General features: G+C 40.3%; 3 protein-coding genes across 4 annotated transcripts; all 3 read left to right on the top strand.

Moving 5' to 3' along the window:
* Positions 1–736: 736 nt before the first annotated feature.
* ndufb6 (NADH:ubiquinone oxidoreductase subunit B) lies at positions 737–3255 on the top strand. The gene is made up of 4 exons (XM_071912981.2): positions 737–994; positions 1826–1918; positions 2550–2594; positions 3105–3255. Exons 1-4 carry the CDS (start codon positions 815–817, stop codon positions 3168–3170), a joined length of 384 nt encoding a protein of 127 aa, XP_071769082.1. The 5' UTR covers positions 737–814; the 3' UTR covers positions 3171–3255.
* Positions 3256–4288: 1033 nt separating this feature from the next.
* toporsa (topoisomerase I binding, arginine/serine-rich a) lies at positions 4289–9094 on the top strand. Of its 2 annotated transcripts, XM_078289764.1 has the most exons (3): positions 4289–4437; positions 5912–8519; positions 8625–9094. In XM_078289764.1, the coding sequence occupies exons 2-3, from the start codon at positions 5915–5917 to the stop codon at positions 8648–8650; spliced, it is 2631 nt and encodes an 876-aa protein (XP_078145890.1). In that variant the 5' UTR covers positions 4289–4437; positions 5912–5914; the 3' UTR covers positions 8651–9094. The 2 variants fall into 2 exon arrangements, with proteins under 2 accessions (XP_078145890.1, XP_078145888.1); XM_078289762.1 differs by having other exon boundaries at positions 5912–9094.
* Positions 9095–11561: 2467 nt separating this feature from the next.
* On the top strand, positions 11562–26642 carry mtap (methylthioadenosine phosphorylase). Its single transcript, XM_071912971.2, has 8 exons — positions 11562–11676; positions 13189–13275; positions 13444–13502; positions 13762–13929; positions 18127–18229; positions 19581–19820; positions 24116–24238; positions 25349–26642. The coding sequence occupies exons 1-8, from the start codon at positions 11653–11655 to the stop codon at positions 25385–25387; spliced, it is 843 nt and encodes a 280-aa protein (XP_071769072.1). The 5' UTR covers positions 11562–11652; the 3' UTR covers positions 25388–26642.

Raw genomic sequence — 26642 nt, forward strand, 5'->3', positions numbered from 1 at the left:
CAGCAAACTTCCGTCTGTAGCCCAGCCAAGAGACACCATAAGCCCGCACAAATCCTCTGACAAATAAAAGGGAGTGTCTCTCTGGTCTCGCTCAGCTCACAGATGCTACCAATGAACCTAAATCAATCCTTTGAAGTATGGGTGGTGCCAGCTCTGTCTAAAAGGAAGAATCTGCAGCTATGTTATGGGAGCGTTGTCTCACAGAAACCCTTGAGTGACCCAAGGTGTGGAGGTTAGAGAAGGAAGCTTGTGAGTGGAGGGTCACTAGTTTGAATTTGTGGATAAAATCTGGCCAAGGAACATGGAAGTGTATTCCCTCTACTTTCCTCAACAACTAGGCTACTGTCAAGATGTTCTTGAGCAACTTAATAAAAATCTCCCATGTGTAATTTGTGTTAGTCTGCGAGTGTGGACAAGATCAACAAGCAATTGTAAAAAATAAAGACAGACAATTTTAACTTTCTATGTACCAAGCAGCTTGTCCTTAGGCTACTTAATTTTCCCAGTATAGACTATAAACTCCATAAATTGTCTTTTTCTATCTTAACTGATATGTAGGCCTAGTGTTATGTAGAAACTGAAATTGTAATGCTTGGATTTTGTGTGTGTGTGTGTGTGAGAGAGAGAGAGAAAGAGAGAAAGAGATTTATTGGTCATGTAGTGTAGAGCCGCTCCAGTCCAGTAGATGTCGCCCTAAGATTCTCACTGTAGTCAATCTGTGTCACGTTTCCTGCTAATTCTTCTTCGTGGGTGAGGAAAGTGTCCTCCATGGTGTCATTGTAGTGTGTTGAGGTTGAATATCCAGAAAGAAATAATGTCTGGGTACACGCCAGACGAGAAGCTCCGTGTGGAGCAGATCACGAAGCTCCGGAGGCAGTGGCTGAAGGACCAGGAGCTCAGCCCGAGGGAGCCGGTGGTCCAGGCCAAAGCTCCCGGCCCCGTCGGCAGGTTCTGGGCTAGCTTTCTGGAGCCCAAGAGTCTGTGGAGGCTTTATGTGAGTAGACTGTATTGGCCAGCTAGGTGGCAAACTAACTTCGATGACAGGGCGCCTGCAGGTGCTTAGACTCCTGCGAAATATCACTTAAGTAGAAACAAAGCGACCGGTTTTGATGCTCGCTGACAGCTTCGTCGAAACTAGTGACTTTAGTTTTCCGAGCCGTTATGTTCGCTTGCAACGCTGTGTTGTGATACAGCTGCTGTTCTTATGCTTATTTTGTGGGTGAATGTGGTGTCAAAGGTGATTTAAATTGGAATTTACGGGTCATAAGAAGTAAGATTCATAAGAAGTCTTAAATGTAACTTGCAGAAACCCGTAAACACCCGGAACTACACCAATTGTAGTTCCGTGTATAATTGTGTGTGTGTAATTCACAACTGTTCATATCTTTCTGCTCCTATCGCCTGTGTTGATGTTGAGGTTCTGGACAGTGTGATCATAAATTTACACTTTTATGAGCCTAATGTATTCGGCAGTTGACTCTACATTTGATTCCACATTTTAACTGCCATAATGAGAATTATAACATAACGTTACACGTTGTGGTTTTACAAGGTATCCCGAACGGCCTTTTATTCATGTATTACTTCAACTAACTGGAGATCTTCTTGACATCTTGAATCTCTCGAATATCGCGTGTCGAATCATATCGTGAGATATGCATATTATCGTCCAAGACTTTGTCTGAGTTGTTTGGCTCCACTCCTCCTTTCAGCATGCATTCAGTCTATATATTACCTCTGTGCAGCAGCTGGGATAAATATTGTTAATCTTCATGCACTTCTCTTTATTAATATGTATCTGCCTATAATGTTTATCTCCTTACAGACCTACAAAGCATACACAGGTGGAGTGTTCACGTTAACGCGGCTGCTGATACCTGCCTGGGTCATTCACTACTACGTGAAGTACCATGTTGCTGTAAGTTAACAGAAATGTTTTACATTATGTGATGAATAATGATCATTATGAAATTGTAACTGTGTAATAGTTACTAGAATTGGACATCTGCAATATTGTACTATGAAATGGGTCAATGTAGTAAGCAAGTAGAGAGTAAGATAACTAGTAAGCAAAATAGACACCAGTATCACTTGGATCTGGGTATGTTACATAACTGCTAAATAAACACCATTTTTACCACAAGATGTAGATTGCATGCTTTGATGAGCAGGGCGCAGTAGTTATGCACATGAGTTTGTTAGACCTCCAGTGTTCAGCATTTGAATGGCCTCTGATTGGCTGATTTTCTCTTATTATTGCTGTTTTAAGTTGTCCATGCACTGTGCATGTAGTCACTTGTACTTGTTTACTAAGTTATTGAATAATTATTTGAATTGAATAAAAGAACGGTGAAACAGATTTCAACATTCAACAGTGTTTAGGTATTCAGTGTGTTAGATTCTCTTTTGTATGTGACAAAGCGGGTATAGCATCCATTTCTCATTCATCCATTTCTCACTTTCAGTTCATGAACGGAAAGTTTAGCGATGTCACCATGAAAAGAAAGATAGGCCTAAGTACTAACAATATCGTTGTCTCCCCCCCACAGCAAAGGCCATATGGCATTGTGGAATTGAAACCCAAGCTGTTCCCGGTAAGGATACCTCATTTATTCATTTTTGCATTGTTCTTTTGATTTCCTTATATGCTATGTACAACTGCAAATACACAACTAACACATTGCTTTACTAGCCTACCCCTTAAACTGTACTTCCTGGCTAGTCTACTGACATTGCCTGCCAAACATGTATGGCAAATGAAGTCAGTAGGCCGTAGTACACAGACACGGCTGCTTATAGAGGAGGGCGGAGTAATCAGAGGAGACAAGTATCTGTTATGGATGTTGTTGTTTCACGAGTACTGCTGTCATTCGATCAACAAGATAAATCTTTTCTGAGAACTATGGCGGATAGAGCAGCCTGTTGCAGTCATGTTTTTGCACAAATGTTGATCAGTTAAATTTCCTGTAAGAAGTCTTGACTGTCTGTTTGTGCCACCACAACCGGCTACTGTTTTACTGTATAACACCCCTGAGATGCTCTCACAATGATGTCGTGGTGGAGGAAAAGAGTCTAACTATTTCTTTACTCGTTTTTGTGCTCAGGGTGACACTATTCTGGAGACAGGCGAAGTTGTTCCAGATCTCCCCGAGAGCCATGGTCACCACTGAAGACAAAGTTGAAAGATTTCTACAATTCCCTTAAATCCCTGTTGTAAAAACTATGTGTATATGTCATTAAAATATTACAAATAGGCGTATGTGAGCGGAGTCCTATTTTACATATAAATGAAAATTAAGACGCATTACAGCAGAGATGATGAAGTAATGAATGACAGATTGTGGTATCCCCGTGAAAAACATTTCCTTTAGATTTTCATTTCACTGCTAGACTCATCGTCAGTTTAAAGAGAAACTCAATCCAAAATCTACCTGAGATTTATACTTTTTGTAAACTGAACCACACATTCTGATGAAGAGTCCACTGTACAAATCCCATTGAGATGTGCTGAGCAAACATATTGTTTATGATAAATGCTCATTAATTCCAGGGGGAAAAAACCCTATTCAAAACCCTTTATTACCACTTTAATAGGTGCTTGCAAACACATCAATAAGAGCTGGCCTCTATGCTCTGTGCGGTGCTTAGGGGAGTTGAGCCAGTACATTAACTTACCAGGAAGGTCTGTGATTTTCTAACTGTAGTGGCCAAGTCGATGATGAATTATTTTGTTCAGCGATACTCTTTGTTCCAACAACACTGCTAACACAGCACTGATGATGGCAGGTGAAGTTTTTAAAGTCAATGTAGTTTCATTCACTCCAATCATGCAAAATCCTCACCCGAGCATCTAGAAAGGGAAGTTTGTCTTCTTTGTGTAGATTTCAGTCAGAAATCATGATATTTGTCCATATTGGCCACATCAACATCTTTTCATAGTAAAAGGGGGTGATTTTTCATGCCACTGTACTGTGAAACTCAAGTAACGTTGATATTTTACACACAGGTACACATACAAACCAGGGTGAGTGTTGTACATGGAAGTATTATATATAGTATATTATATAGTAGGCCTACTTAATGCATGTACGATAATTGTAATTTAATTATATAGCTTTAATGATGTTTGGGTTTGGGACGTACTGCTTCCTGATAAAGCGGAGGAAAAACATTTACAGGCTACAGATGCTGCTACACCTGCACCAAGCCAAGAATAGTCACCCGAGGACTCTTATTTTGAAAAATATTAACCGGAAGTGTTTGCGATTTTACACTGGTTAAATAATAACAATACATCTCGATAGGGTATGACACAAGTGCGGCGAATCTCAAAAACTGTCGCTCAAAGGACGACAATCATGTAGAAATTAATAAGATGATACCAGACAGAAAGGATTCATCAGTTGCCAACCGCAGAAGAGTTTGAGATTATCAGAGGTAATATTATACAACTTTTCTTCTAACCCCCCCTAACCTACTCCACTCCAGTTCACCTGGTGGTAAACTAGAGGCCGTGGCTTGACAGTCTTTTTGGATAATAATGTATCTACTTCAGATAAAATAGCTTATGTTTGTGGGCGCTCAAGTCTGTGAAAGTGGAGTGTCAACACACAATGTTTTTGTATTCGCTATTCACTGGTCAGTTCGTTGGGAGAACACAACGAACACAGACGACCAGCACTAGCTAGCTAACGTAGCTAAGCTAACCGAAAACACCAACGTGATCGAGGACGGAAAGGAACACATTTAATAGTTCAAAGCGGTAGTTAACTCTGATGATGTGCCATTTTCGACGCTGACAAATGTATCTAGGTTAGGTGAGTGAATTTCCAGGGTAAATGGCCAGTGTTAACGTTATATTCCCTGACCAACTAGCTAGCCCACTATTGGGTAATTTGGCTAACGTTAACATTCAGTATGAGGTTGACCAAGCCATCTACAAAACCTTGAACGTACCCCAATTTAGAAATGACTGAATTTCATTCACTGACTTAACTTTCCTTAACTATGAAATCTTGGGGGCCCATGGGGTTTATCAATCATTTTCTGGAAAACATACATAGCTTTAACATGAATGAACAAATTGCACAACACATACTGCAGAATCAGTTATAACGTCACTACGTCAGTGGTATTTCATTAATAGTTTTGCGTCACATAACGTTACATCTTTAGGGGACGATGAATGATTAACCACCAAAATTGGCAAAATTGGGACCTGTACTACACTTATCTACTTACAGTATATGTTGAAAGTCTCACCTTAAATCTTACTACCGAAGCAATAGTAGACAAGTGTGGAATTATTTAATTCTGTATCTTGTTTCATTATATGCCCTGGTTCTGAAATTTCAAGTAGTAATTTTTAATTAGTAATTACATTTCAGTTATAAATACTAAGAATGAAGATGGTGACCAACATGAAATATCACATGGAATTTTGCCATCCAGTTTGTGTTCCATCCTTCCAGCTATTGTGTCAGGCTATTGTAAAAATGACAAGTGTGGGACAGTTTTCTAATGAGAGTAGCAGAGAGAGAATGCATCTGTCAACAGCACCAGGTTCTAATCTTCAGATGTATTATGATCTATGGTTGAATTTGGTGCATAACAATCATTTAAAATTGTCTCTTTTCAAATTAACAGTAAGTAGACACTATTATTATTATTACGGTATTATTATTATTATTATTATTTTCTTTTACAAGAATTTTAGGATTCATTTAAGATTAGGATATTTTCCAAACTACATGCATATATTACTCTGGTACTAAGTTAAACTTCAGTAGCCTACATCAGTAGAGCTTTACAGATTATTCCATAATTGACTGACCATTCTTATTTGATCAGTAAATGGATGAATTAAGCAGAGTTTTCAAAATTAATGTTTTATCCTTTTTTTCTATCTAAGATCATGTCAGCAACTAAGATTGCACTGCGGCAGAGTCAGAAGAGTGCCAGAAGGAAAACCTCTGAAGCAATGTCTGCAGAGGTGTCTCCAGACTCCAAGTGCCCCATCTGTTTGGATGTATTCAACAACATGTCTTACTTGGACCTCTGCCTGCACAAGTTCTGTTTCCGTTGCATCCACGAGTGGTCCAAGAACAAAGCAGAGTGTCCTCTATGCAAGCAGCCATTTAACTCAATCTATCACAGTATAAAATCAGAGCAAGACTTTAAGAAGTATGACCTGCGGCCGTTAGAAAATGGCTCCTTTGGGAGTTTTGGGGGAGCTCGGTTCCGGTACCGCACCACTCTTACTGGGGTGCGCAGGCAGACTCAGCGAAGGACGTCTCCACCTCCAGACAATGGCGTACTGTTTGAAGGCTCAGCGAACCCTCCCGAACAGCGGCAGGACTGTGCCCTCAGGCGCATGATGATGAGGTTGGCAGCCAGGAGGAGAGCTGCTAGTGAAGGCAGGGTGGTGCACAATGTCAGAGAGCAAGAAATGGTAAAGTTCAGGAGGGAACTGTACCGGCGAGGGGTGAGGGTTCGGAGTGTGCGGGACGGGGGCCGCTCCAGAGACACCACAGCTGAGTTCTACCAAAGGAATCCTGCCTGCCTACACAGACTGGTGCCCTGGCTAAAAAGAGAGCTCATGGTGCTATACGGGGCCCATGGCTCTTTGGTCAACATCGTACAGCACATCATCATGTCACGCATTACCCGCTACGACATGGAGGACGGAGCAATTCAGGAAGAGCTCAGGCCTTTCCTCCAGGGGCGCACAGAGCACTTCCTACATGAGTTCATCAACTTTGCAAAGTCCCCCTTCAACATGGAGGCCTATGACCAGCATGCTGTATATGACTGCCCTGCCCCTTCCTCCAATGAAGACAGCAGCTCCAACTCATCCGTAATTGCTATCTCAGAGGATGAGCAATCTGTGGAGCTGGACCCCCCAGGAGACTCCATGTCGACTCTGAGCCAGTCTGTGTGGGACGATGAGACGCCTGGGCCATCGTATTCTATAACAGCAGAGCAGAGCATGGCTCAACGGCTCTTGGTACCAGACTCAGACTCAGACAGCAGTGTGGAGGAGGAAATGCAGGAGTATGGGGCTTCTTCACAGCACAGGAGTCCTCACAACCAAACAGACCCACCTCAGGGTAAAGTTAAAAAGGATGAGTGTTTGTCTTCTGACAATGAGGACTGTGTCATTGTAGGCTTTGTCAAGCCAACATCAGAGAGGACTCCAGAGCTGGTTCAGCTCTCCTCCAACTCTGACGAGTCTGGTCATGAAGAGACTAAAGAAGTGCCTCACCTCCCTCAACACATCCGCTTCACCAGTCTCAGTCCTCCAGCTTCCCAGAGTAGGGGTCCTGGCGGTTCTGGACGGTCAGAGAGTACAGAAAGAGAGGATTATCAGTTGGGTTCAAAAGAAAGATGTAGTCCATCAATCCCTACCAAACACGAGCCATCCAGTAAACCAGAGAGAAAAAATAGAGACCACCGTGACAGGGATAGTAGAAGATTTCATAGTGACGATAGATCTAGGGAGAGGCAGAGGTCGAAAAACAGAGACAGAAGGAGGAGGAGGTCAAGAACTGGAGACCGCAGGCACTCTAGTAGGAGCCCAGTGATCTCTCTCAACAGTGGCAGCACTCTCTCCAGAGGTACGAAGCATTCTTGCTCCAGTAACAGAGACCGCTCCTACTCAAAATGGGGCAGTAACGATAAAAAGAGGGACAGTGGTTTCAGCCATAACGCACTGTCACACAGCTATCACTCGCAATCATATAGTCGTTACAGCCAAGAGAGAGATAACAGTGGGGTGCATTACACAGAGAGGCGGTCGTACTATTTCAGTTGTCGCAGGAACTCGGATCGGCGCTCCTTTTCTCGTTCCAGGAGCCGCAGTAGAGAATCTCACCGACGGAACAGGAGGCATTCCCGATCAAGGACTTACTCCAGCAGTTGCTCACCTTTGACAAGAAGGAGGTCTCACCATGACAAGCCTGGTGGGAAGAGAAAATACAAAACAAGACACTTGCAGGAACCTGCCAAAAACACACTTTCCAAATCATACCCTGAACCTGATTCCTCCACGTCACTAACGAAAGACAAGAAAAAGAGAAAAGAGAAACATCATAAAAAATCCAAGGAGAAGTTGAGGAAGAGGAGCAGAAGCCTCAGTGTGGAGATTGTCTATGAGGGAAGCTCTTCTGAACGAAGCAAGCGACACCATAAGAAAAAGAAGAAACACAAGAAGAAAAGCAAAAGACACAAGAGTAAGGAACGCACAGAGAAGCACTCACCGACTGTCATTACCATTGATAGTGACAGCGATTATGTAGCTAATGACAGTGCCATCCAGGCCAGCAGCACTAACGAGGACAACCCTATCAACAATACCACAGATGACCCAGCAGACTCCGCCCTTCTGAAGTCTCTGATACAACAGTTGGGAAAGCAGATTCCCACTGTGGGTGTGGGCAAAGATGAGTCAAAGCTGGGCTCACCGCCGGCTGCTAATGCCTCAGGCAATGTAGAACAAAATAATGTTCCAAATGTTGAAGGTGACCAGCCCTCGAAGGATACGGTGAACACACATATCCCTTTAAATGCAGACACAAGTATTTCCTACTGCGACAGTTCATAAGACACTGGCCCGTATATGACAGAAATGGATTTTCTTGACTCTTGTTAACTTTCATGTGACATGGTGCTGTTTTGCTAGCAAAGTGCCCCTCCGTTGAACAAGGCAGGATGACATAATGTGGAGAGTCACTCCTCTGTTTTTTAAGCATCAACAGTAGTTCTGGGGAAATGTATTCTCTCAAAAGGATTTATTTTATTTCTAAGTTGCTCTCTCAGGGATAACATTGAGTACAATGATTTTTGCTGTCATAAGCATCAGCTGTATTCTTGAGACCAAACAGTTTCTACCTGCTGCTCATGGAATCTGTTGATCAATAATTGTTCTTATTATCAGCTGATGGTGTTTGGAATTTGGAAATGGCCTTTTTGTAATGAGTTTTATTTAACTAATAAATTGTTAACAGCATCTGTGTGTAGTCTGCTGTTTAATTGCTTTTCTGTTGATGCCATACGAGACAGAACTAGGTAAGTCTTAGTATTATGTTCATATTAATGGTAGTTAATCTATATGTACATTTGCCAACCATTTTAATGTGACTTCAACTAGAGTGAGACTACATTTTGCTACATTATATACTGTATATATATATTGTAAAACATTAAAATTGTGTAATCTAACTCATTCTACACATTTTATGCAGGCAGTTTTGCTTAAGTTATTTATATAATCTTCCTTGGTGCACTGTCATTATAATGATATATGATGGTGTTTCTACTACTACATAAAGATACTGTGTGACAAACTGACATTTTGACACTAAAGCTTAGGTAGATACATGCATTGCAGATTGGTGATCCTATACCAGAGTTGGAATAAGAAATCAGTATAAACATCATTGGACTCACTATCGGAATGGGATGATTTGATTTTGCACAGTCCAATTTTAGCCTAGTAAAAAGGGGTGAAGAGAAAGACTGATTCATTGAGAATTGAGCTGGTGGCATGACTTAATCTTACACTAACCCTGAGAAGGGAGGCTAATTATATACAGTGCCTTGAGAAAGTACTTTTTCTGCAACTTGTGGTGTTATAGCCTTAATTCAAAACTGAATTTTGTCAACAATCTACACAAAATACTCCATAATGAAAACATCTGCCACTGCCATGCTACACAGTAAGGATGCTGTGATGAGCTGTGCCTGGTTTCTACCAGACAGCACTTAACATTTCTAATGAAGATAGTGGGTGTATGTTTCAACCCTGGAATATTTGGCAGAGTGGTCAGTGAGATCAGAGAACCGAACGACAGAATACCAACAAGGTGTTTTTCCAAATTGTCACTTTGCCACTTGTTATTGTTTCCAATGCAAGAGTGTGCTTTGGTGCTCGGTATATTTGGGGCTCAACAGGGACAAAGACAACTCAGAATGTTCTGAAACTATACCAGATGTAAATGTGAAGTATAACAGTGGAAATTAATGTAAGCACATCTTACATGTGACTAAGCCTTTAGATAAGTGTCACTCAGTGAAATTGAATGACCTTGTCTCATGTATTTAAAAATAATAAAGTTTAAAACAAACAGCCTTAGAAAGAAGAAAGGAATGAAGGAAGTATATCTAAAAGAGATGGAGAAACAATATAGGAAAACATTCATGTAAAAGTACTTTTTGCTTAGATATGCAGGAGTATAGTACATGAGTCATGAAATTACATAGAAATCCGTTAAATGGCAAAAACCCAAACCCCCTGTCTGACAAGCTGGGGAGTTTTGAATGACCACTGTGCTGTCAAGCCAGGAGAAGCATGATTGTCTAATTGTGGTCTGATGTTTGTTTTTTTCATAAAGACAAGATGCTCTTACATCGGATCCTTAAACCTTATGCATTGGTTTAGCAAGTAACTTGATGGAAAATCTGCATAGTTGTAGGATAAAATTGTCCTTGACAATGCATGAGCTATTGCTGAAGGCTTGTCAGATACTCTTTTGTTTATTCATTGGACCCACACAAGTAAAGCCATGAGGAAATTTAAATGAAGGAAGTCCAAAGAAAAGTGTCCTTCTCCTTAAAAAAATAAAAATTATATATATATAGGTTTTATCTCTTAATTTTTTGGCTATTTGACACAACTTTACTTTTGCTGCCACAACATAGGCAACTGTAAGCATTTTCTTTTTTTTGGGGGCCAGCAGTTAACCACCAATTTAGTTACAGACCCATTTGCAGATCAGATTGTTGGCTCCGGTTTAAACTTGCCTCTCTCTAGACCAACAAGCACTTAGTACAAAACAATATCAGTTTTATTATTAAGACTTGTTGTCAATCTGTGCAATTTACAGGGGCAGAAATCCATTTAAATGTCCATTAGTGTCATGAGTAGTGTCGGGTATAAGGAGTAGACTTGCTCACAGCAGATCTGATGAAGTGGCAATAATGCTTGGATGAGATTCCAATTTTGCATCCTTCCACTGCCAAATGCCAGGTTTACCTCGATCATGATCAAGGGTGCTGCTAGAGTGGGGAACAGGAGTATTTTCATAGGGCCCCAAGTTGGAGCAGAGGGGCCCTTCAGACAGGAGAGGTGACATAGTATCAGGTTACACGTAGAGAGGTAGGGGGCCCAGTGTGATATTTTATCAGGGGGCTCAGAATTTCTCTCAGCGCCCCTTGTCTTGATCACAGTTAGGACACTGACAGCTTCTTTTTCCAAATACAGAGTACTAGCACTATTTCCTGTGGCGCTAGATCATCAGCATCTTGCTTTGACCCCCTCTGTACTGTCAAAACTACTTTAAGGCCCTCTTTAGTCAAGAAATGCCCTTCACCAAAACACTACAATCTAATTTGTATACATTGTACTGCTCCTGTTTTCACTGCAGGTTCAACTAAATGCAATATGCTAATGTGATTGTTTTTTTATTTGCATACTATGATACGGTTACGTTCAGTTCCGCGCGTTTATTTTGAAGGCGAAATCGCCAAACGGGAAGAGAAATTGCTGCACACTTGACTAATATCGTTAACGCTAGCAGCAGTAGCAGCTAGCTATAGCGTTCTTCCTCACAACTTGACCAAACCTTCATTTTTGTAGCCAAGGAGATAGTCATCATGGCTTCCACCATGCACATCAAGGTAATAACTAACGTTACATAGCAAGATTTAGCGATTTACCACTTTCTGTGTTTCACTAAGCTGACTGTGGGAAAAGAATGAGAAAACATAACTTAGCCTAGTAGATAAATTCATGTCAGATGTGCACTTGTCCCAAACCCCTCTAAGTGCTGGTCAGTCAAAGCTTGTAGCTAGTGTTAACATTAGCTCCACGTTAGCAAGACAGTAGTTAGTCTGCTGTGTTAGTAAGTAGCGGTTAAGTAAGCGGTTATGGCTGTACAAACATACTCACAACAACATACGACTAGCTGCATGTTGGCGTTAATGTGTTTAGACATCTCTCTTGCCTTTAAAAAAAATCTTGAATACACCTATTAATGTGAGCTAGCCAAAGTAGCTATGGCTAGTCCAAGGAGGTTTAGTAGTCTCTTTTATAGTCTCTCTATTAGCACCACGTGTATATGACCAGTGCACCCTAACTTACTTTGACACAGGAAAGTGAAAGCTACAGATTGAAAGTAACATCAGGCAAAAACACAATCTTAAAAATACAAAACTCTTAAGTTACTACAGCAGACTTGCATGGCTTGATTGATATCTCAGTAAGTGGAGTTTAAGTGGAATTGAAGCTTATCCTTCAGTTGAGTTATTTTCAAGTAAGCAGCAACGTTAAGCCACTGTTAGAGGCCATACTTTACTGGGATTTTAGAAGGGCTAAGGATGTTAGTGAGGCAAATGGTCAAGAGACCTTTTACAATAAATGTTTATCTTCCACCTAGCAAGATAGTGCATATCAGTAACTAAACAACATATGCTTGCTAAGCGATACAGATTATTATTTGATAATCCTTACAATTATCATAGTAATGAATCATAATTCTGTGGAACTGTGTAATAGCATTCTCTAAAGCATCAGATCAGCCAGGCTATTTTTATTCATTGGCCTTTCACAATATGTTCTCCTCTGCTCTGCTGCAGTGTTTCCCAACCCAGTCCTCAAAGTGCCTGGCCTGCAAGTTTTTGCTCCAGCTCTATTCTTGCACACCTGATGACCCAATTGAGGGCTGCACACTTTCATGTTAGCCCTGTGCAGGTAGATCTGTTTTCTACTGCTCAGCCAATCAGCATTAAGCCCGTAATTGGATCAGGTGTGCAAGAGTAGAGATGGAACAAAAACTTGCATGAGAGGGGGCACTTGAGGACTGGATTGGGAAACACTGCTCTGTTGCTATTATTTCATGATTTTAACCATGCTCTTACTTCAATTACTCTTAATTTTGGTGTTGGTGGTGTTACACGCTCTGCCTCTTTTGTAACCCCCCCCCTTTTTGTAAAGCACTTTGATACACACTGGTACTTTGATACACACTCGTTTTGTGTTTTTAAAGAGCTACATAGCCTAAATAAAGTTGACTTGTTTTGACTTTAACCTCATATTTAGGTCTCTGTTTCAGATGTTAATTCTGATATATGTGATAGGCTGTTAGACATTTCTTCTTACTCTCTGTATCGTGCAAAATTGGTTGTCTTTAGATTGGAATAATTGGAGGTTCAGGCCTTGATGATCCAGATATCTTGGAGGGAAGGACTGAGCGTTACGTTGACACACCATATGGAAAGGTTAGTTTTATGTTGTGAATTTGTGATAAACAAGATGTTTGTTTAAAACACCTTGTCACATAGAGTAATGGAAACGATAAACTCTACTGGTGTCCACACCTATTATGCCAGTAAAGTTACCTGTTCTTATTCTTCTGTATAATGGCTTATTGTGCTCTTCTCAAACAGCCATCAGATGCTCTGATCGTGGGGAAGATAAAAAATGTTGAATGTGTGCTCCTTGCAAGGTAAGAAAGTATGTTATGTGCTGCAGGTAAGATGGAAATATGTAATTTATTAGCACCATCTAGTGGCAAAACTTTGTACCAGTTATAAATCCATTATCTTGATTAGAAAATACACATCTTTTCCTCTAAATACGTCACTACATCTAGCAATGAGATAGTTGTTAAATCCAAATGGACATTTTGACATTTCTTATACTGACTTCTAAAACATAGAAAACCAGTGTATATCATGAGCATACTGCCTCTTGCCCGTCCTTAGGCATGGGAGACAGCACACCATAATGCCATCCAGCGTGAACTACCAGGCCAACATCTGGGCTCTGAGGGAAGAGGGCTGCACACACCTGCTGGTCACCACGGCCTGTGGATCCCTGCGGGAGGAGATTCAGCCAGGAGACATTGTCATCATCGATCAGTTCATTGACAGGTGGGTGGAGTGTGTCCTGGTTACCATGAGGTCAGCTGGTGGGCCCGAGCTGAAGGTTCAGAATAACATTTTTTGGAATGTGAAGATATTATCATGAGATAGAGATTGTGCCCTGTAAGAAAGGAAAGTGTCTAAACTATTCTTATTAATAATGCTTTTTACAAATTGATTTTCCTTTTTTTTTTTTGTTTTTCAAAATGCCACTATTTAATACAAAATCAACACAATTGCACAACACAATATGTAGCTAGTTTCATACTTAGTGGAATTTTACCTATTTTGTATGAAAGTAAATGCATATTTAACAACAAACAACACCATCACCATTAAATCTATTGGGACCCGGAGATTTAACAATTTTGTCTGATGCTATCACTTCCTGGACTTTCTTCTTAGAAATCTCTTTTCCAAGTTGTACTCTCTCTTCATCAGATACTTGTAGAGATATAGCTTTCACAAAAGAGTGCTTGTTATGCAATTTGCTGCTAGCTTCTGAACTATAAAGTGAAAAGTAATGGTCCCAGAAAATACAGCTGCCACAGTGCAAAATTTGAGTACTTTTTAAAGGATAGTAGTTGGCTTATTAGTGTTGAATCTTTTGACAGCATCCCCCCTTTTTATTGATATTAAATGATTAATTCCATGTAATGATTTTTTCCCTAAATGGATACATAATCTCAGACACAAAAGCAAGGGGTCGCTATTGTATAAAGTTTATGTAAATAAAATGGCGACATTATGGCCCTATAAACCAGGGCTGATACTGCCACGGGTGTTACCATGTTCCCATGGTTCAGACTTTATACTGTGAAAGCCACAATGATTGTTGGCCTGTAATGAGTGTAAAGGACAGCAGGTGAACAGTAATTCAGGCATCTTCCCACACATCTCACTGACAGGATTCATGTTACCGCATGTCAAGAGAGTCCAGATAGCTGAGTGAAAACAGGAAAACACACAGCTTGCCATTTTGGTCTATTAACTGTCCTGTTAAACATCTTAGATATGTATTTGATGTACCTTTGCAAGCTTTGTTCTGTGTGAAGAAAAGTAAAAAAAAAAAAAAGTAGCATCTGTATGATAATTTGTTGAGTTAAGTGTTGTAGTTTGCTTAGGGCTTCACTTGGAGCTACATGTATTGTCACTGACATTCTACCTAGGGCAGTAGCTAACACCACTAAGATGACAGATAGTGTGGCACAGGAATTTTACTACTGAGATATTTTGTACACACTCAGGGCTCCTTCCTGCCTTTCTTGCTTTTCAGTTAGTGTATCAATTTCTCTGACTTCTGAGAATTTGTGAGAACTTTCAGCCCTCAGCTCTCGCTTCTACTTCCATTTACATGGGCTAACTCCAACTTTTCATCTGTTATTGGCTGTCATGTTGAGCATTTGTTCACATAAGGTGTCAATACTAATTTGATATCAGGTTGAATGCAAATTAACTGCACAAAGTTTTTTTTCCCTCTGTGATAAATACCCATATTTAATTGCAAGTTTTTGTCCAAATATCCTACCATGACAAAACCTGTAAAAATAACCCTGTATTTTCACAAATTGTGATTACTAGGAATCCACGTGCGTTTGCAGATTCCTAGTAATCACCACACATAAAGACACCAGTTATTCTGTCTCAGTGGTTCATTGCATTATTTGGAAGGCGGGGACTGACTTCTTCCTCTTGAGTTAAACACAGGGCTGGAAAATTGAGACTGTGTTTATGTTGCATTTGTGTGGAAAAACCTCCACAGTATACCTTTCTCACCAACCTCACTCTGACCTGTGTATATATACATACAGTATACAACATGCAAGGAGTTTGAACCTACGAGCATGTTGTGCACTCTCAGTTGGCTGATTGCACAAATTCCACTGAATAACACAGAATGCACAAAGAGAGGTGCTGTTTACGATTAAAATAGGATGACTTCTTTGTGTACAATGAGTTGGCATACAGCTGGTTGAATTGAGATAAGTAGGAAAATGGCTTCCCACAGTCTTGTCAGTGTGCTCTGCTGTATACACGTGTCGGACTACAGCAAGCTAACTATCCTCTTGCTAGGCCATGCTGCTGAAGCCGATGAATAGCTCAACTACCACTATCAAGCACAGACTAGATCTATTTATCAGAAATGAGGAAGCTGCTTGTTGGGACTTGTTCGGACTTGTCCCGCAGCATGTGACAGCATATTTCCGAAGGCTTTAGTTTATCGGTGCCACAATAGTTATGTCATCACCTCTGTCTTACTTGTTTTCCCTGGCTCCTCCAAACCAAACACTTGGCTGCTTTAGTGCTTGCTCAGTTTTGAGCATTACTGGCTCACACAGGCCTCGAAAGCTTTGTGCAACGGTTCCAAATCCTCCTCCTTTCACATCTGATGAATTATGTGCTAAATTTCTTCATCCTTTTTCTTGCTTTAAGAGAAATGTGTTTTGCTCTAGTGCTCTTGTGATGTTAATTGACATGAAGATAAAAGTAATAGTCTACTAATTTAAAACTTCTTATTTTGTCTGCATATCACAGAAATGCAACAGCTAAATTCTATATACATATGATACAAACATATGTTTGAATATTCTACTTGTATCTGTACACTCTCCTTTAAAAACATTAAAGTCTACAATGCCTTTACCAACATATTACAGTGATAATGTCATAGCTGCATGATGTATCTTTTGATATAAACAGTAGCCGTATTTATATCATTGGTAATATAAACAGAATTGCACCTTGATTTGCCAAAGCATGTAGATCTCCCAAGAGAGACAAGCTGAGACCAGGCGGTTATTGGAAGTTTTGCAGTATATGCCTGCAACTCATAGTTGCCTATAGCATGTCTCTCCATCTTGGCATAACAGGAACAATTTAAATACTTGATAGTTAATGGTTGTGAAAGCCATTCTCAGTAACAATGACACCAGTAATTAAATGCCAGGCCAAGGTAACTTGATTTCTATAGCAACAACAAGCGTTGCAGTCAGTTCGTAGTTTGTCACATGCACTACTGTGATTGCTTTTCAATGGAGTAGAGTTGCAGCTAGCTGAAACCATCTATTTAAGCAGAGGCCTGCATTCCAACTTTGGGATTATGAACAAGAAATATCTTGTTAGCTAGTTAGGCATCGTCTTAAAAACGTGATGCTGATGAGGACATTCATATGAATGATGACTGTCAAATGACTTTAGCGACTTTAGCTGTCTGAAATAGCTGTGTTTTGAATAGGTATTCAGTGAGGCAGTAGAAGGAAATGCAAGTAAACGCCATAATCGCTGCTACGAAGAAATCTTTCTTGTTTTTTGATTGACTCCATTACATAATGACTAAAGTAGTTGCAACAGAAAACTCTCTAATAACTGATTGCAGTAGAATTCGGTATTTTAAAATGAGCTGAGAAGTTCCAAGAAAACACAGAATCCTTGATCCTTCTAGTAAAATTGTCCGAAGTGAGGCAATCTCTCGTGTGCTTCTGCCCATCTCCATAAAGAGATGGGACAGCAGAGGGGAGGGGAGGGGAGCTCACACCGTGCCTGGTGGAACTCCACTGACTTAGCCGACCAGAGCCAGAGCACAAGTATTTCATTGTATTTTAATACACATGACAAGAAAGTTGAAAGTTGAAAAGTTGACTCAGCCGACCTGGAAATTGGAAGACAGTTTTTGGGGTGGAGCTGGAGACCAGGGTGATGTTCTTCTCTTTTCTTGCATGTGTAGCTCTGGATAGCTATAAATAATAATAATAATATTAACAATGGATTTTATTTATAACAGGGTTTTCTAATACCCAAAACGCTACAAATCATCAATGCACAGACAACAGGACAAGTACATGCACAGCCATACAACAGTTTGAGGGACATACAAAGACATACAAGGACTGTTGAGCGTTTCCATAAATTAATAAGAAAGATTCACCACTCTGGTTCAACAGAGTTTATCGCTCAAGCTATGGCTGCTTAGTCTTGGCTTTCAGAAGATTTTAAGAGACAAATTGTTATTTAGATGATGATTCTTGCTTGCGACTTATACAACTGTTCATTTGTACATAACATAAGCTTCTAAGGGAATCAAAGCTTCTTTCTTCAATGCATATTGATTGGGATAACGATTCCCAGGAGCTGAACCCAGCACTGGTGTCCCTGATTTTCCGGGAAGCCTTAACCACAGCTTTCGGTACTTCTTGTTTGCTCTGCCAGGACTACCAAGAGAACTCAGACCCTGTATGACGGGCAGGCCACCAGTCCTCCAGGTGTGTGTCACATCCCCATGGCAGAGCCTTTCTGCAACAGAACCAGAGAGGTGAGTCCACGACTACCTGTACATCCCATCCTATACGTTTCACTCCCTGTATTCAAAATATACATGTTCCTAACAGTAAGTACTATCCATGCAGCCTGTAGTGTGGCATGCAGTATGTGAAAATCTCATCATGCTACATTACATTTTCAATACACATTTAAATAATACTGAGGCCCACATGCCAATGGCTGTCTAGCATCACATTGTTGTTGCTTTTTCATTATTGGTTTATTTTAATATATATGGTCATGCTGTGCTATGGCTAGCTTGTTACCCAAATACTTTCATTATAGATTTATTTATTTATTTATTTTTTACATCTGCTCGGTCAAACCAGGAACACCGTCTATCCCAGTGTTTTCAGTATACTGACATAAGTAGGACTGAAACCCACTGGTTGATTGGTTGATTGTTTGGTCAGCATGTTGTTGGTTGACCTAAATTGCTGTCAAAGCAATTGGTTAAGCAGTCACAGTTTTTTGCTCTACAACTAGAAAATTCCCACCAGTTGTGCCTGTCTAGCAGATAAATCCATCAGCCTAAATGCCTAGGTCTACTTTAGTTAAGACCAGTAACAAGGCCAGCAAGTGACATACTCATTGTCTTTTCCCCTTGATTTGAAAGTCAGTTAGGTCTGGGAACTGTAAGTGGTCTTTAATTTTATACAACTTTTGATTGGATGCAACATCACCATATGGTTATGATAGCCTGGCAAGTTATAACAAAGAAGCATTAGCCAGCAGGGTACTCCTGGACAAGATGGAATTCATTTTACACAATGATCAATTTGTTTACAAGCTTGTTATTTGATTTGTCAAAGTGAAATGAAAGGTCTGGCTATGCGAGAAAATGAAACCAATTTTGCTGTGTGTTGGCTCTTTGGTATGACTAGTCAAAGCGTTACATTTTCTTATTTATTATACTGTTGAATGTCCCAATGTCCACATTCAAGTGCATCATTAAGGACTTGCAGTTGCAATTAAAGATGTAGCCTACATATCATAGTCAGTTATCCAGTGTACAGCTCATATGCAGCATGTGCAATAAAGAATTATGTGTTTTTTGTCTATTTTATTCGAGTTGGTTCATTTTGAAAATAAACAATGCTGATTAGTCAGGAAAAAAATCATAATTGGTCGACCAAAAAATGCTTTGTTGATGACAGCCTTAGATGTTGGATGAATATCTGCTTATTTGCAATTGACTGACGCAGCCTGCGGATTAGCAGGTCCTACATGGCATAGCAGGCAGTGTCTTATTCCTCAAAAACTACAACTTAGATGATGAGATGAACAGATAGCTGAGCCATTCGCTACATGGAGACACTTCATCCCTCTCTACCCCGGTGCAGGTTCTGGTGGAGGTGGCACGGACCCTGGGGATCAAGTGCCATGTGCGAGGCACCATGCTGACTATCGAGGGGCCCCGCTTCTCCTCGCGGGCAGAGAGCCTGATGTTCCGCCAGTGGGGCGCCGACGTCATCAACATGACCACTGTGCCAGAGGTGGTCCTGGCCAAGGAGGCCGGCCTGTGCTACGCCAGCATTGCCATGGCCACAGACTACGACTGCTGGAAGGAGCACGAGGAGGCGGTGAGTGACTGGTGAACTGCTGGTCCTAGTAGCCATTTTTATTTGTTTGATCTCTTTGCTGTTCTCCTCTCCCTGTCTCTGCCTCAAAGCACCAAGGGTCTTTACTTTACTCTAAAATCCACCCAAACAATGAAAGAGGTTCTAGCAATGAAAGGCAGACTGCTGAAATGACAAGTTGTATTTTATCTTCCATATGTCAGGCTCATTTCTAAGAGGGTTAGAGGGATTTTTGTTAATTTCAGGTGTCAAGTCAGGTCATCGATCTCAATCTCAAAATTTCAACTGCCAAGATTCACTTTGCTTTCCATGTAGAGTAGATGGCAGTATTCTAACTGGAGGCAGGGTGAAAGTGAAAAATACATTAGCAGTTGTGTTTTTTGACATTAAGATTCAGCCTTTAGGTGAATTGCTTCATTGCCCTTGTATAGACTAAATCTATATCTGTGATAAGATTAATTAAAGGATAATTCGGGTTATTTTCAACCTGAGCCTTATTTTCCTAGTTTTTGCCTTTTGTTTTTGTCTTTTCAACACAGTAAAACTCACACTGCAGTTACATGTCTTTAAATAGCTGTGATTAAACAATTACCATGCAATTTCAGTTATAATAGTCCTATTGATACTTTTTAGCATTGCTCACGCACTTCCTTGTTTACTTTGCTGGCTGCTGGTTTTCTGCTGCCTTCAGGTCATATCAGAAGAAGTGGAAGACCGGGCGTTTGTTGCTTCAGTTTGAAAGCATTCTTCACATGTTTTACTGATTGGAACGCCCACATCCAAAATCATTTGCATTTATGAATTTAAAACCATAAAAAAACAAGCAAATATTACAATACCTCAAATATTTTTCATTTTTTCATAATTATGGTTGATTGTATTAGTGTGAATATAACTGATTATTTTGATTTTTAATACCTTGGACTGCCAACATTGGTGGATTCGCTGCCGTGTTTACTGCTTGTTTTGGCACACTTCTGCAAATTGCGATGCCAGGTGAAATCGGAGCCTGCAAAAATTCTCACATATCGTACATTGTGAGGTTGATGTGAATGGGTTTTCCCAGTCAGCAGTTCGTATTTACAGAACATCCGATATGACTTGAACGCAGCATCAGAGTACTTGTGTGGTCTACCTGCCAACCAGCTCACACTAGTAAAAATAACATATCTAATACTGCAATATCCGCAAGTTTCAAGCAATGGATAATCAGAAAATCGGATATAGGAAGGTCCCATTGCAGTGTGAGTGTGAAAAGACGTGTTGTAATCGCTTTTTGGGTTCAACTGTTGGGCATTGCTTTGGCCCTGTGGGTGTGTATTGAAGAGCAGTGCTCTTCAATACAATTAATTTGATTATTTTTGTGTACGGCTTATGGCGCCTTATTGCTTCATGGTACACTAAACAAAAAAACTTTTTGTTGAAGTCCATGCCCTATTATGCATTCGACGTACATTTTTGCAGTCGAAGCATTGTCCAAACCACAGTTGGAAGAATTTAATTATTGCTCACTACATTCTCTTGGCACATTATTCATTTTGTTATGAGATTACTGTCAGTTTATGAACGAATATGGTCCAACTACATTCCAAAAAACATTTACATTTTCTAAATTTTTTTTTTTTCCTCCAAGGATTGAGTTTTCATTGAATGATTTGTTGTACTTCCATTGTCATTTGGTTGAATTTATGAAACTTTATCAAGCAAAGCCAGCAGTGGTGAGCCAACATTTTTTTCTAATGTTCATTTCATGGCCTTCCTGTTTTATTTGATTGTATATAGCAGAGAGGGATGGTAAATATGTGAGAGTGCTAGGGAGACATATCACAAAGGATTAAACTGTTTCAAAAAGCCTTGAGCACATGCCACGCACTCCTCCTCGCTCTGTCACAGCAGCACAGCAGCCCGTCTTCCACAGCTCTCTATCTGCAACATCGTATGGGTACATAGATCTACATCAAATAAAAATCAAATGTGAATATGTTTTTAGTTTGGGGTATTTACAAATGTTTCACAGATTAGCAGAAATCACACTTTCAGTTTCCTTTTTGGAAATCCCCTTGTCTGTTTCTGAATGTCTTCTGTGTCAGCATATTTAACAAAAAAAAAAAAAAAACCTAAATAGTAAAAATGCTTTATGTGCTCCATGGTGTGATATCACTAGCATAAAGTAGGTGTTTCATTTGCGTACAAAGTCTGGTGATATCTCTGTTTCACTTTTCCTTCTTCCCACTGGAGCTATTTTACAGGTTGCAGTTGTAGGTGGGAACAAAAGACTAACACTCCACTTGTGTATAATGATGACTTTTTATTTACTTTTAATATCTTTTTGAAATTGGTACACCTGCCTTAAATTCACAATGGCATTAATCTCTGATCCAACAAAGAAATGACCAGGAATGTGTGTTAAGGTGGTTGTGGGTTTTATTTTATTTACTTTTTTTTGTTCACTTTACCAGGCCAGGGGGTCTGTTTACTCTTATTAATCTGATCGTGTTCCCCCAGAGGTTTTTGCCATCTGTGCTCTGTACGCAGGCTAACCACAGAGTAGCTGCTTCCGAGTGACCTATCTGTCAGACACCCTGGATCATGCCAGTTGATATACTGTGTCTGGGGGAGTTTTGGCTTCTTTGTCGGCGCTCCAGCCCAACTCACAACTCCACTTCCGAGTTCCTGCAGCTGACCTCTTCCCCCTCCTGTTGCAGAACGCTCGCCACATCCTTCCGCCCACCCCCGCCTCCCTCCTTCCCCAGCTTCATACTACCTCCTGCCCTCCCTCTGTCTCCTCTGGCCCCCCCTCAGTCAGCTCGCCTGCCAGCCTCCGGTGGAAGCCCTGCCAGAGGAGGTTGAGTCAGACTGAGTCATCAGCTTCACTGTCTTCCACCCTGGCCCGGCCAACACCACAATAACACAAAGCTAGACACTGAGTCTAAGATGAAAACAAAACACTCAAGGGTTAAACGAGGTTAAAAGGGGGTAAACACGAGCACAACAGGGAAATGGCGCAATACTGTGCTGGACGGCCCTGCACTGTACTTTACACTGTACTACTGGCTTGCTAATGTTCTTCAGTTTAAGATAGTGTATATGATGTTATCACATAATTTTCTGCAGATAGTATTTTGATACTTTGATACTGTGTGACTAAGGCAGTAGATAAGTAAGTATGTTTATTGCACTGTTTTGTTTTGTTTATTATTATAATTATCCTCCTTTTACAGTGGTGTTAGTTTCATTTTAATGCAGTGATTACCACCGTTCAAGACATGGGAGGTGGGATGTTGAAAGACTTAATGCCTCATTAAGTCCACATATTGAGACATGGGTAATGTGGTACATGGCACACAGTTGGTGGCTCTGTAAAACAGTGTGCTGCTGATCAACCTGTGACACCGATGTGGAATTGTTGTCTTGATTGACCACTATTTCTGTGGGTGACTTGCAGGTGCTGTTGTGACGGATAGTGATCAGACTGAAGTCAGAATGAAACTATGACTCTGTTGCTCAACGCCGTCCAGGCTCGCACTCCTGTCATGATTAGCTCTGCAGATTCCTGAGGATCTTTAATACTGACGATGACACGAATCAGATTGTTATGCAATACAAAGGCCCAGATTTGCTAAAACCTTTAGTGGGTGCAAAAACAGTTCCAATGTTCAAAGTCAGCACTATGACTTGTGATAGGTGCAAGACAATTTGCTTGACCAGTCAGGGGTTATGTTACTGGTTTTGCACATGCTAAAAGTTTTTGCGCCCATGAAAGGTTTTAGTAAATGAGAGCCAAAGTGTTTGTGTTTTTGTGCTTTTTAAAAAAAATTGTACTTTAAAGTGACTGTGGTATTACAGCAATGCCACTGAGATATGCACATAATGACGCCAAGTCTGCTTCAGCACTGAAACATTAACCCCCCCCCCCCCCCCCCCCCATGTGATCTCTATTAAAAATAAAAGGCAAATGCATAGAAAAGGGGGGGGGACATTATTCTAATCACAACAACTCTGATTTTACAGGATAGTACCTTCTTTTGCACCTTGCATCTTAGCCACAGAAAGCTCCATATTAATTACATTAAGATGAATGTTAATCCCATTGAGGTTTTGTGAGTGTATGAGTTGGAAACCTGCACAGTTCAAACCTTTCATTTAGGCTAGATTGCAAAATAAACTTTTTGGGGAAATCAAAAGTGTTTTTTTTAATTTTTTTATAACAGAATGTTTATCATCAAGAGGAAGTGAAATTTGCATGGTTGTAAGTGATTCATAACACACCCCCTCATGTTTTCCTTCCCTTGCTCTAGGTCTGTGTTGACAACGTACTGAAGACAATGAAGGAGAATGCCAACAAAGCCAGCAGTATCCTGCTAACTGCAATACCCCAGATCTGTCAGATGGACTGGGCTCAGACGATGAAGGCCTTGAAAGTAAGTTGTCAGGAGAGTGATGACTCATTTCAACTCGATAAGTTTTAGGGCGCTTGTGAAAGACGGCCTGTATACATTTAGCTGGCTATCATGAACTGAGATCTCAATGACGGTGTCTCACATCTCGCTGCACTGCTGCTCGCACCACCTCTGACGCTCCGTCTTAAAAAAATAATGAAACGATCAGGAGCATGACCTCTGGAAAACACCGTGCTCCTTCATGAAGATATGAAGGCAATTATCATGAGGTCAGGGTAGTATACAAAGAAAAGCCACCTGCCCTGCCCAGTGCCAGCAGTGAACAATGGCAGTTCGACCTCAAACTGCACAAAGTGAGGGTGACTCAGCGATAGTCTGCATGCTACGTTGCACACTCCTAAAATCTAAACACAGCTGGCTTAAGTTTAAATGGAAATCTGCATTAGAATCTTAAGAATGCATTGTGTATTACCACACCTACAATGGTGTGTTTTCATGCTTAATTCAGTATCTGTGGTAATACCCATATATCTTATTGTACAATGCTAATTGCACTTTCCCAAGTTTTTAACAATGCTCAAAGATATGATACTGCATGATTACTAGTGTGTTTACACACGGGATGCACATCTTCCAAATTATTCCTTTTTTTTTTTTTTTTTAAATTTTCGTCAAAAAGGATTCACAACAATAATTTTGCATTCCATTGAAGCACTTCTAGGTTGCAGTAAGGTAAGTAGGTTAACATTGTATTTAAAATGTGCCTTTGCTTCAAAAAGAGTAAGTGTTAGAGGTTCCTAAAATTGAATTGCTTTTATTCGGATTTTAGTAATAATGAAAGGCACACCGGTCTTGGTAGAATTCATTCCTTTGACAACTATGTGGCTCAAGACATGAGGTGTAGACTACTAGACTGAAGTGGGACATAATACTGTAAAACTAGGCCTATAAGTTGTTAAATATGTCCCTTTCTTTTCTGTACTATCTGAGTAAATGTACCTTCCTCTCAGACATTTCTGGCCCAAGAGTAACCTGAAACAAATAGGCAGACGTAATGTAGCTATTGTTGCTGCATGACATTATCAGTGAGACTTGTTTTAAAAAATCCATGTTCCGCTCTTTGTGTTGCAGTCAACAGCTCAGTCTTCGGTAATGCTACCAAAACACTGAGCACAGAAGACTCTCAGTACAGTAGAACAGGATTCGGCTCCCAATCCCCCGTCACCATCACCACCGACATGGACAACAGATTCACCCGTCTCTGCCTGTGGATTTGTCATCAGTGAATCACAAGAAAGTGCCTGACACATATAATGCATGTCTTCTCAGCTGGAGTTTCACAGTGTTTCCTCTTGCCTTGGGATACAGATAGAAATAATCTAAAAAGTGTGCGGATACACCGGACTCCTTTTTCCCTCCAGTAAACTGTCATCATCACTCAAGCATGATTCTCTGGCAGCTCTTAGTCGAGCCACATTTTTTTAGGTACCAAACATTTTGACAGATCAACAAAGGATTTGAAGTCTTTTCAAGATTATACTATAGATATTATTTTTCATGAATTTATATTTTTTTGTGGTCTGTAAAACATTGGTCTCTTTATGGCTGTTTGCGTGGGATATAATAAAACAATGCTGAATAAGTTCAACACAGTGAGACTTTGCTGCTCTCTTTACTACAGTTACAGCTAACATTGTTCTAAAGTGGCATCTAATGTCTTACACTTGAACATATTTGCATGATTTACTCGTCAATAAAACATTTTAAATGCACTTCAATAAACGTGGACCAGGATATTAGCCAGAGGTTTATTAATAATGCGGGCATTCCTATCTTTGCTGGTCATCAGCTGACATTTGATTTTTTTAATTTGTATTCATGGAATCCTTCCATTTTGTATTTGCACTTCATGTCAATGTTTGTTTTGCAATTGGGTATTTAATGAATCCAAACATAGGTGGCACTTCAATTATAGTGCACATGCTAAATCTAATTCCAGATATGGCTGAATCAACCAATTGATGGTATTTTTGGTGTTTTTATTTGTATTTTTTGAGAAACAAGTATAGTGCACTTATTGAATTGACCATGAAAGAGGTGAGAGAGCCACGTGTTTTGCATTCTGTGACTGTACAATGTTTTACATACTGTAATCTTCATTCATAATCAACTGTTGAAATCGATATTTTGAAAACCCATTAGGCCGTACCCAGGTACCGCTGACACCAGATCAGTGTTGGTCTTCTCTCTTTAGATCTTTTCTGATCTGCTCCTTTCATGCACCTGGAAGCTCATCACGCTGCACAATGTCTGACATTTGGTCTCCTTGTACTCCCTTTCTCTTGGCTTGTCTGAACAATTTGAACAGATTGTGGCATAAAGTAAATAAAGACTGCCATTTATTTAAATCTTTCTAATGTCTAAT

The sequence above is a fragment of the Centroberyx gerrardi genome, chromosome 3, assembly GCF_048128805.1.
Source record: "Centroberyx gerrardi isolate f3 chromosome 3, fCenGer3.hap1.cur.20231027, whole genome shotgun sequence".
In the NCBI taxonomy this organism is placed as follows: Eukaryota; Metazoa; Chordata; class Actinopteri; order Beryciformes; family Berycidae; genus Centroberyx; species Centroberyx gerrardi.

Bases quoted from the DNA above. Each gene is read 5' to 3' on its own strand.
- toporsa (XM_078289762.1), top strand. From the start codon at position 5,915: ATGTCAGCAACTAAGATTGCACTGCGGCAGAGTCAGAAGAGTGCCAGA.
- ndufb6 (XM_071912981.2), top strand. From the start codon at position 815: ATGTCTGGGTACACGCCAGACGAGAAGCTCCGTGTGGAGCAGATCACG. The intron at 995-1,825 runs GTGAGTAGACTG...ATCTCCTTACAG, and splicing joins AGAGTCTGTGGAGGCTTTAT to ACCTACAAAGCATACACAGG. The intron at 2,595-3,104 runs GTAAGGATACCT...TTTTGTGCTCAG, and splicing joins TGAAACCCAAGCTGTTCCCG to GGTGACACTATTCTGGAGAC.
- mtap (XM_071912971.2), top strand. From the start codon at position 11,653: ATGGCTTCCACCATGCACATCAAG. The intron at 13,503-13,761 runs GTAAGAAAGTAT...GCCCGTCCTTAG, and splicing joins GAATGTGTGCTCCTTGCAAG to GCATGGGAGACAGCACACCA. The intron at 18,230-19,580 runs GTGAGTCCACGA...ACCCCGGTGCAG, and splicing joins TCTGCAACAGAACCAGAGAG to GTTCTGGTGGAGGTGGCACG.